We start from the raw sequence: 10,817 nt of genomic DNA, 5'->3' as shown, positions 1-10,817 counted from the left end.
ACCCCTCCATTTAGTATATTTATATTGGAATATATATTTTGGCTGATTTTGGTCTTTAAAAAATTAATAATGTTTGTTGAAACATTACTTCTTTTTTCAAATGAAAGAATGCCAAAGTATAGAAATATATATATACATACATTATTAATTTTTGTCTAATGAAGAATTTTATAAATGTTATGTATTGTATAGAAAAAATATTTGTGTATATATTGTATGTAGATGATCGAATATTTTTTTATTCTGCGTGAAGTATGAACAGCAGAGTCTGTTATATGAATCGATAATAAAATATTTAGCAATATCATTGATGTAAATACATATGTAAAATGTGTACATATATATATATATATATATATATATATATATATATATATATATATATATATATATATATATATATATATATATATATATATATATATATATATATATATATATATATATATATATATATATATATATATATATATATATATATATATATATATATATATATATATATATATATATATATATATATATATATATATATATATATATATATATATATATATATATATATATATATATATATATATATATATATATATATATATATATATATATATATATATATATATATATATATATATATATATATATATATATATATATATATATATATATATATATATATATATATATATATATATATATATATATATATATATATATATATATATATATATATATATATATATATATATATATATATATATATATATATATATATATATATATATATATATATATATATATATATATATATATATATATATATATATATATATATATATATATATATATATATATATATATATATATATATATATATATATATATATATATATATATTAAAAAGAAAAGCCTTTTTACCTTTAGTGCAATCTCAATTATGTAACACATTGCGTTATGTGATTTTTAAACTTTGATTTAAGATTAAATATATAATGTATATAAATGTATTTGTTTACAAAATAATTCAAATTTTGATGTTAGAACATATATAGCTATTAATTTCTTATATATTTAAATGAAAGTACATAATAAATATAATTTAAATCCTGATTTGTATGCTGTGATTTTATTGTAGGTTATTTATTTTGATGTTAATCGTACGTTTGCCATCAAAATCGATAATCGTTCATGGCCTTGTCGACTATTTTATAGATGAAATTGTCTGTTATTCAAGCGTATCTCGTAATAGTTATTGTGTATGATTTTGTTATGGTAACTACTGTACGATATGTTGCAGTTGTGTAGGGATAGTGTTGACATATACAGTATATTTCATTTTTTTTTATAATTTATGTCTAAAGATAATTTAATATTTAATTCCGCTTTGTAACGAATATGATGCACGAATTGATTATTTCACGCGTAATTGGTAAAGTTATGTACACATGACTCCTCTGAGGATATTAACAAGATTTAAGTACTTTATTTTGCATATTAGATTTTTACGTTAGTCGATCACGTCCTGGTGATTTGTCTTAATTAATTACGATACGAATAGTTTTGTATATTAAGTAATATATTATTATAGTATATTTAATAAAGATCCTATTTGAGATTAAACTTGTTTGTTATTATATCTGTCACCTTTTAAACCATTCCTGATTACAAATTTGATCCTTCTGAAGTTTATATTGTGTTAAAAGTTTTTAAACACTTAATTTCCATTACAACAACAAGATTCTCATATGTTGTCTGTTCCAAATTTAGTTATATTAGTCATATCTCCTGTTATGGACTGGTTTCAAATCTGTCAACAGCTTTATTTTTTCCTACATGAATTTTTAGATATATTGAAAATCAATTATATCTTAAGAAGAATGATATTAGAAATCAGCATTTAATCAATACTGTAGTTCTCAAAGAATGGTTAATACATATGTGTTAAAAATAAAACACATACTACAGTTCCATTAGTGAAATACATCTCTCAATTCAAGGGATGATGACAGTTCCAGAACATTTATATTACTCAATTGATGAAGAATAAGCTACCAGTTATTTTCTAAAATTAGTGTAAAATGGTAGAGAAACCCATTAGTTTCTATGACCCTTTTATGGGTCTTGTACAATTATTATAACACAATGATTGTCTGATCTCTGCATGACAAATGAATTTAAAAGCATTATAATAGACACTTGATTGGAGGATTAAATTTTTTTTTAATACATTGAGATATGAAATATTAGCATTCAGAATTAATATTACAGGTAAAATCTCTGTTGAAAAATGTTTTAAAAAACATCTTGTGTAGGTTTTTGTCCATGAAGAAACAATCATAGGTAAGATGAAAGTATTCCGAGTCTGAATTATTAATTATAAGTTTTAATACATATCAATGCATTTAGTATATATTTATTAGCTTCTCTGTTTTTTTATGGAATTTATGTTTATTCCACATATGCATTCCCCAATTTCTCATTATAATAAATGTCACAAGGTTAGTCGCTCAATGTGAAAGAAATTGGCTTAAGAGGTGAATGCTATTATTATGATCTATTATATTTTGTATGTTGTCAACTGCTGTATGTTATTTTTTGTGTGTTCGAGATTATTGTGTATTTAACTTTTAAAACCAATGAAACCATTCTAAACCTTTTAAGTTATATAATAACTTTTAAACTTTATTTTTGTGTTTTTGCTTTTGATTTGATTGAGTAGTGAGGATTGTTGAGGATATAGGTTTTATGGGTTATTTGTTGTATTGAAATTCAGTTTTTAATTATTATTTGTTTTTATTTGGAAATAAATATTTTTTTTTGCATCATATACATATTGTACATGATTTTTTGTTGCCGAAGCTATGCTGTACATCCATCTCGCTTTCACTCACACTTGATCAATTAATCTTTATTCCTTGATCCTTACTGCCTGGTCGTAATCACTTAAGCTTGACAATATGTGGGTACGCTGAATTCCCATTCTTTGGTGGATGGGTTTCCGCTGTTGACAGATGGGTTCTCTCCGTTGATGATTTGTTTCTTAAGTTTCTTGAATTCTTGGTCCTTGGATGACCTGCATTCTACATTAACTGGCAAGGTTTGGACTCCCTTGCGTTGGCATTGCTTGGGGCAAGCTGGCACATTGATCAAGGTGATGCAGATCTCTCCACGGCGTTCAACATATTGCCTCTGTTTTTTGAGCTCGCAGTCGCTTTGCTTTCCGTAAACCTTACTGAGGGTTGGCTTCTTGTTTCTTTCAGACGAGTGGCTCTCCGACGAGGAGGAAGACGAGCTTGAAGAAGAAGAGCTGGAAGACGAGGAGCTGGATGATGAAGAGCTTGAGCTAGAGCTGGAACTGTCGCCGTTCTTCTTGTGGATGAAACCGTTGTTGTTGTTGTAGTAATCGCTGTTGAAGACGGTCGGCCAGTGTTGTTGGCGTGGCATGCACGTTTGTCTTCTAGCTTCCTTTTGCAATTGCTTGACGGAGTCGGAGCATTGTTCCAATTCGGTAACGGCCCAGAGAGCAGCGGCGTGCTTGTCTTCGCTCAGGAAGCAGTTGCTCGGTGCTGGGAGGTCGTATTGGGGTTCTCCGTTCATGGCACCGCACAAGCCTCTGGTGGTGTTACGGTAAGATTCGCTAGCGCGCAAGTAGAAACGTTGTCCGTCGGTGTATACTCTGAGGGTTCCATCGTCGATGTCGACGACAGTTTCTTCAAGGATTGAGTAAACGTTGAGCATGAGTTCTCCATCTTCGTTCCACATCTGGTGAGCTTCAGTCTGAGATGCATGGATTTGCTTTCCGTTGATGATGACAATCTTATCCTTGATTTCAATGGTGAATTCCTCTCCAGATTCGAATCTGTAATTTAGTCATTGATTCAGAATCGTATTCATACTTATTGATTAAAAAAGGGCTTAAAAGTTATTTACCTGTAATGGATGCGAGCTTGTCTCTTGTTGCCTTCGCTTCTTACCAAGACGACGGTTTGTTGGTCTCCGTTGACCATTTGGCGTCTTCCGTGTTCGTTGATTTGGTAGGATCCGTTGTGCATAACCATATGCCAGCAGTTTCCGAGTTTGTACGAATAAGTCTCGTTGGAGAAGGTGTTGATTTCAGTTCCATCAATAGCGCAAGTTGCTGTAAAAATATTACATTTTTAAACTAAATCATGTAGGTGTGATTTGTGATGTAAGGAAGGAAAACTTACGGATTCCGTGGTGTCCGGTTTCCAGTTGGATCAAACGCTCGTCAGTTCTGACCGATGGATGAAGACCAACGATGGTTCTCATGCGTTCGCTGATGTGCAAGTCGGTGACTTCGATAGAAACGGCGCTGGTATGGACGGATACGTTCAAAGAGTCCATTTGTGGGTCCAAGTTCATTACCAAATCAATCTTGTTATTTTGGCTTGGGTTGTTGTGCCAGTTTTCTTCGATGTTGTCGTAGAATCGGTGACGGATGATGCTGTATAGATTGTAGGTGACGTTCTTCAATTCTTCGCTGATCTTTTGGTATTGGATGTTGAGGGTCATCCTGTCCATGACATGAGCTTCGATGGATGCGTTCATGCAGGCTGGTGTCACGAAGTTTCCTTGTTTCATTTGGTCTTGGCATTGCTTGATTTCTGGTTGTTCGAGCAGGAATCGTTTGCGATCATTGGTCCTCTTCATGGCAGCCTTGAAGTTCATGGCGGAGCTAGAACCTTCGCTTGAACCGATCTTAACGTTTCCAGACACAATAGTGTTGCCCATGTTGAAGACGGTGCTGGGGAATTCGAGAGCCTTTTGCAAGTTTCCGACTGGTACGTACGCAGACTTTCCTTCGAAGTCGCTTTGAATTTCGTAGGTCTTTCCGTTGACATATTTGCCCCTGTACGAAACGAAGCCAGTGAATCTTGGGTCAACCACGCTGCTAGATGCTGCGGCGATAAATTTCAAACTAGCTTGCTTTTCTCCTGCGAAGTTAACACCGAAGCTCATGAGAGAGGTTTCGGCATTGTTTATGTTGGAACAGATCTTCTTCATTATTTCATGCTCTTCGCCGGACATTTGGGACTTGTTTTGCTTGCCCTTGTATTGTTTTTCTGTGACAACAAATTATATATAAATAATTTAAAATGTATGTTGATATATAATGCAAAATGTTCGTATACATACCGTAAGCGAGGTTCAATGTTATTTTGGAGGTATCTGAGCTCTTAGCGTCGTGTGTGATTGTGTAGACGGAATAGGCGAACGGGCGTCTTGGAACATTGTAAAGACCCAAAAGTCCAACCCAGTTGTCAGCTTCGCTTTCGACATGTTCTCCATCATCGTATTCACGTTGGTATTTGAATACTACTCCATATTTGTTTCCGTAGGTATCTTTGAAAGGTCCATTGGGGTATGGTTGTCTGATGACGTGGGTGCTGTGTTGTTGCAAGACTGGTACAAGCCTGTCCTTATGCCTGTTGTCGATGGATGTGAATGGAGTAACGCTGGAGTGGAAGATCTTGGTGTTTTGCTTTCCGTTGAGGGATCGCATTTGGATACGTGCGTTGTAGTTTTCGAAATCGAGGTTTACGTTCACGTTGAGTGGGATGTAGATTTGGTTCTTGTGGACGACGCCGGATGTAATGTATTCGCGTTGGTTTCCTACGGTGTTAACGAATCCCACTTTTCCTTCAATGTTGGATGCCAACAATATTTCAACGTCGAGTTCGACATGTGCGTTTTGGGGTAAATTCAAGGGTCCGAAAGATGTCGATTGTTTCTGTACCTTTCCTTGCACTCTGCCGTTAATGCGAACCATGGTCGGTCTGGTGTATGAGATGTAAGATGGAACACCCATAGCTAACGGGAACATGATGATGGCCTTTTCTCTTTGCATCAGTTTTGTGTAGTTGAATTTTCCTGTGTTCAACCAGTTTTCGATGGCCTTTGGTGACCAGCCATGGACTGTATCTTCGTCCAATGTAAAGAATCGTTCTTGGTTAAGGATCTTGACGAAGAGATTTCCTTCGAGGGATTCTTGGGCGTCACCTTGGATGTTGAGCATCTTAGCGAATCTTTCGGCTGCGCTCTCTTTTCCATGACGTTGACTGTGGCTTCCTTGTTTATCGTTTTCGGTCATTTGGTCGTTAAACATGTCGATCAATTGGCTGACGCTGGAAATGGCACCATGGATCTGAAATACAGATTATTATATTGTAATATTAAATATAAATTAAATGCATGATTTGAAATGTCTGTCACAAACCTTTCTAGGCTTCATCCATGCTCCGAATTTGTTCTTGAGCTTGTAACCGAAAGATTTAGGTATGATGCTATCCAAGCTACCGATGTGGTAGTATGATTCATCAAATCCGGTTCTCATTTCATCGTCTTCGAAGTCGTTCAAGTAAGCAGTAGAGTATTGTTGTCCATAGTCCTCGCCGCTCAGCATATCGACGACAGCTTGGCATTTTCTGGATCTAAGTTACATTCACATTATTATTAGATCGATAGTATATACATTTTCATAACGTGTCGCTGTATACTTACAATTCTTCGTATCTAGGCGAGTCGAGTTCAGCGGCGCTCTTGATTCCACTCTGGATTGCGACACGTACATGGTAGCTGCTATCGACGTGGGTAGCGGCAGCCATTTGGTGGAGCATGGAGGTAGTCGGTTTGCATCTCAATAGTTGGAAGACGGCGGCTACGCGAACTTCGTAGTCATCACCTTCGTTGCCGTAGATGTTAAACAATGTGTTTCTGGCTTCTCGCGGGAAGAGCTTGGCGAATTTGTTCAAGTTTTGGACGATGTGCATGCGCAAGAAAGTGGAGACTGGGATTTTGCCTTCCAAGTATGGGCCGAACACCGACAGGATGGATGGGTGAGCGAGGTTTCCAATGGCTCTGATGTAAATCTGGGCCTTGTGCGAGTCTCCTCTTTGGACGGAGCTTCTGAGTTTTAGTTTCAAGGCGGGAAGTACGGTTTCAGTTACAATCTTGTTGTTTTTGGAAACAAGGCGTCCGAACAAATGAACTGGGTAATAGTTGTGTGCGGTATCATCGTCAACATGGACCATGTTGATCAAGTTGGTCGCAGCCAGAAGAGCAGTCGAGTTTAAGTATCGTTGCCTTTGTACGGTCTCTGAGATGGCGAATTCAAAGAAATCCTTGAGGATTTGTGCATTGGGATGACGGAGACAAGTTGGCAAAGTGGCGACCACTTGAGCGGCTTCTTCGTCCTTGATTTTGCCTTCTCCGATGAATTTCTTGATTTGAACGTAGCCTGGTCCAGTTCCGCATTGTGCGACGGCGTCACGATAGATTTTCCCGACGGCGTCACGATAGATTTTCCATGTCAATTCGCGTTGTCCATTGTCCTTGCTGTACATTTGTTGCGTGGCTAGTTGCAAGTGTTTCAAATCCATTTGAGAAACGATGTTCACCAACATGTTGAATTTGCTCAAGGTGTTAGATTCTGGGATTTCATTAGGGTTTAGGAGTTCTTCGGCCATTTGGCTGGCGAGTTTCTTCACCATCTGCACGAAAGACTCTTGTTGTCCATGTCCATTGTCTCCAGGTTGGCTGTAGATGTTTTCGATCGCGATGTCGTTGATGCTTGGGATGCTGTCCCATTTATCATAGCTTACTGACGAAGAAGAAGACGAGGAAGAAGAGGACGAAGAGGAAGAGGATGACGAAGAGGAAGAAGATGAGGAGTCAGAAGAAGACGAATCAGAGGAAGACGAGGAAGAGCCCGAGAGACCACCATTGTTTTTGTGTGGTAACTTATTTTGGTGTTGATCTTGATGTTTATTTTTGTCATCACTGCCTTGTCTGTGTTGACCGTTATGACTGTTGTTGTTAATGTCTTCGTGGCTTCTTCGATTATTTTGTGAATTTCTGCTCTCATCAGACTCGGCTTGTTGGCCGTTTTTCTTGTTCCATTGGTTTCTTTCTTGGAAATCGTGTTCATCGCTGCCGTATTGTTCGCGGTTGAGGACGGATCTGAAAACATAATTTTTAATATATTTTGTGTTTGATTAGCTACAAATTAGTCTTATTCTACACACCTTCGTGATCTACTCTTTGGTTGGTTTCGGTCGATGATATTTTGTTTTCCATTACGGTTATTTCTACCATGATGGCTTACGGCGGATTCCGAGGAAGAGCTTGAGCTGGAAGAGCTTGAGCTAGACGAGCTGGAAGAGTCGGAGCTAGAAGAGTCAGAACTTGAGGAGTCGGAGCTGGAGCTGGACGAGCTTGAGCTCGATGAGCTGGAACCGGAGTTTCCAGAGCCGGTCCTGTGTGTTCCGTGGGAGATTGAGTACAACAAGCTTCCTGCTTTGCGAGATGATGGAAGAGGGCTGATTGATCCGGATTCGTGTTCGATTGAGATCAAAGTTACGTTGACTTGACTGACAACCATAGCGTCGTTGTCTCCGTACATAACAGGGCTGGCAAATACCTTGGTGGTAGAAACGCCGGAATAGATAGTGTTGTTTTCGCGATCGACGATGATGCGCGATACCGTGGATCTCTGAAATGGGGGAAGTCGAATTAACAATCTGCAATGCGATGAATTTTGCATTAAGAATTAGACTTACGCTCATGAAGTTGTTGGCAGTGCGGGAGGTCTTTTCCCAGTTCGCATCCATGGGAACGCCAAAGTGGTAAGCTACTCTCTTGTCGCAATCGTTGTGGTCCTTGGTCTTGGTGATGTCGAGAATCCTTTGCTTTTTGCCTGACAAGCTATCAGCATCCAAGAAGGGTGCGAAATCAGGATTGTTTTGTAAGACATCATAAGGCATAGGGGAGATGGTGTAGAGGGTCTTGCACTTTCCAGTAACATCAGTTTCCATCTTGCGGTAGACTCCATTGTTGTTTTGCTTGTCCAAGATTCCATTGTGTTTGCCCAATACGTTCTTGCAGCTGGTGTCGACTTGCAGAGCGCTCAAGAGACCTTTCAACAAGTTCTCTTCTTGGATTTCAGTGTTCCTGGTTACGTTGAGTTCCTTCATCAAACCACCGCGCATTTGTACATCGAACGGTTGCTCAATAGCTGGATAAGATTGATATTCGACACCCTAGAATAAATAAATATATCGATCAGCTTATTTGTAGAAGTAGTTTCCATTCGGCTTTGGTGTCTTTCAACTTACTTTTGGCATCTCTCCGTTCCAACCTTCGGGAAGATGGTGGTGGATTTGACCGAAAGCTGCCTTGGAGAGTCTTCCCCGAAGGCGGCCATCCTTTTGAGATTGGAGAGTAAGACGTGCGCTTAGGTGAACACCTGCATGTTTGCCAGACCATTCCTCGCCCCCTCCGTTTGCTCCCAAAACCGTCAAAGTGCGAGCATCAACTCGATAAGTGTACTTGGTGTTGGGTTTCCACTCTGAAAGAAATAGTTGAGAAAATTAGCAACAATTATTTACCAAACAGCATTGATGAAAATATTATAGAAAACTTACCATCATGGTGTTGTTGCTGGTTTGAAGGCTGGGCGCAAGCAAGAGTTGCTGCGACTGTTGAAAAAAAAATATTAGTTTATATTCAAATCACTATTGAAATAAACAGGTTATTTTCATAGAGATTTGATTGGCAGTTTTTGCTTACCAAGCGGCCAAAGCAAAAAGTGCATCTTCATGGTGGTAGAGGAGCTGTGGGACTCTTCCTCAACCAAATTGAGTCTGATTTCTGAATCGATTTGCTGCTCTATTTATACTCGTTTTTAGAATTCAGCTGTAGATTATGATTTTCCTTGTGCAATTTTTATTTTAAAAGATAGTATCGCTTACTTGCGTTATTCATATCTGTGTTATTCAAGAAAATGCATGCACCTTTGTCTAATGTCAAATGTCAAAACAAGTTTTCTCGATGTCAACTTTCGCGATAAGGACTTAGAAATTTTAGCGCTATGTTTTAGAGTCACTCATCAGAAGAATGACGAGTCTGATTAACCAGTATAATTTTTTTATGCTGACTTACGAGTGTGATTAACCAGTATAATTTTTTTAATTCCAACTTGCTGCTGATTTGCTTCAAAATTAAAACTAAAATTTGGATAAATCGTACTTAAAATGACTATAGTATTAATTTGAATATCTATATAAAATAATTATCCAGATGTTTTTTACTAAGATAGTGCTTCATTTTCTTTTAAATCAAAACATACTTTAACATGAGTCGTTCTTTCTAAATTTCCAGACTCCACGATATATAATATAACCAAAGAACTGAAGAATTATATTATACCCAGCTCTTTATTATAAAGACATCGCTTTTTTTTATTTATCTTCGACACATCGAGCATCCTTCTCCAGATCTAGAGACTGATGTTTATTTTATATTTTATGTTTCTATCATCTACACGGTACAAAATACTATTTACTCCTAATAAGAACATTGTACCAAAAAGTGTAATGATTCAAGAATACAAATAGAGCTGTTATCCTTTCTTTGAACATATTTATAAAGGACATTGAAATTGATTAAAAGCAAGAGAAATAGGAGTATATCCACTGTCAATAAGAATAGACCATATAAAAATATGCCATAGATCAACATTTAAATCTGCAGTTCTTGTCAATAAAACGTTCTGGGTCCTAATCCTTATCAATCAAATAAAGAAAATTTTAATTACATTCTATTAGGCATGTGCTATATGATGTTATTCCACATCATTTTATCTTATTTCCTGTATTGGATGCCATTTCATGTTTTTCGACCTATTTGACTTTTGTTGAAGCGTGCAACCTTCAATTTGCAGAAATGTCTGTTATACAAATTTATATAAACTAATAAAAGTCGGACATTAAAGTTACTTAATAGTTAGTAAAAACTAA

The 10,817-nt window shown here is 36.6% G+C and overlaps 1 protein-coding gene across 1 annotated transcript; it reads right to left on the bottom strand.

Moving 5' to 3' along the window:
• Window positions 1-2,773: 2,773 nt before the first annotated feature.
• On the bottom strand, window positions 2,774-9,739 carry LOC148233176 (vitellogenin-like). The gene is made up of 11 exons (XM_088190022.1): window positions 9,589-9,739; window positions 9,444-9,497; window positions 9,135-9,367; window positions 8,580-9,059; window positions 8,046-8,512; window positions 6,523-7,980; window positions 6,239-6,452; window positions 5,158-6,166; window positions 4,209-5,084; window positions 3,931-4,138; window positions 2,774-3,859 (listed from the first exon to the last, which is right to left on the bottom strand). The coding sequence occupies exons 1-11, from the start codon at window positions 9,617-9,619 to the stop codon at window positions 2,944-2,946; spliced, it is 5,946 nt and encodes a 1,981-aa protein (XP_088046148.1). The 5' UTR covers window positions 9,620-9,739; the 3' UTR covers window positions 2,774-2,943.
• Window positions 9,740-10,817: the final 1,078 nt, after the last annotated feature.

The sequence above is a fragment of the Plectrocnemia conspersa genome, unplaced genomic scaffold (genome assembly GCF_051122295.1).
Source record: "Plectrocnemia conspersa isolate PC_06_02 unplaced genomic scaffold, ASM5112229v1 ptg000008l, whole genome shotgun sequence".
NCBI classification, from domain to species: Eukaryota; Metazoa; Arthropoda; class Insecta; order Trichoptera; family Polycentropodidae; genus Plectrocnemia; species Plectrocnemia conspersa.
Note: the sequence above shows the minus strand (reverse complement) of the source record. Positions and strands in the feature narration are given on the sequence as shown.

Excerpts from the sequence above, each read along its gene's own strand:
- LOC148233176 (XM_088190022.1), bottom strand. The coding sequence starts at position 9,619 with ATGAAGATGCACTTTTTGCTTTGGCCGCTTG. Across the intron at positions 9,368-9,443 it reads CCAGCAACAACACCATGATG|AGTGGAAACCCAACACCAAG; the intron begins GTAAGTTTTCTA and ends TATTTCTTTCAG. Across the intron at positions 6,167-6,238 it reads CATGGATGAAGCCTAGAAAG|ATCCATGGTGCCATTTCCAG; the intron begins GTTTGTGACAGA and ends TCTGTATTTCAG.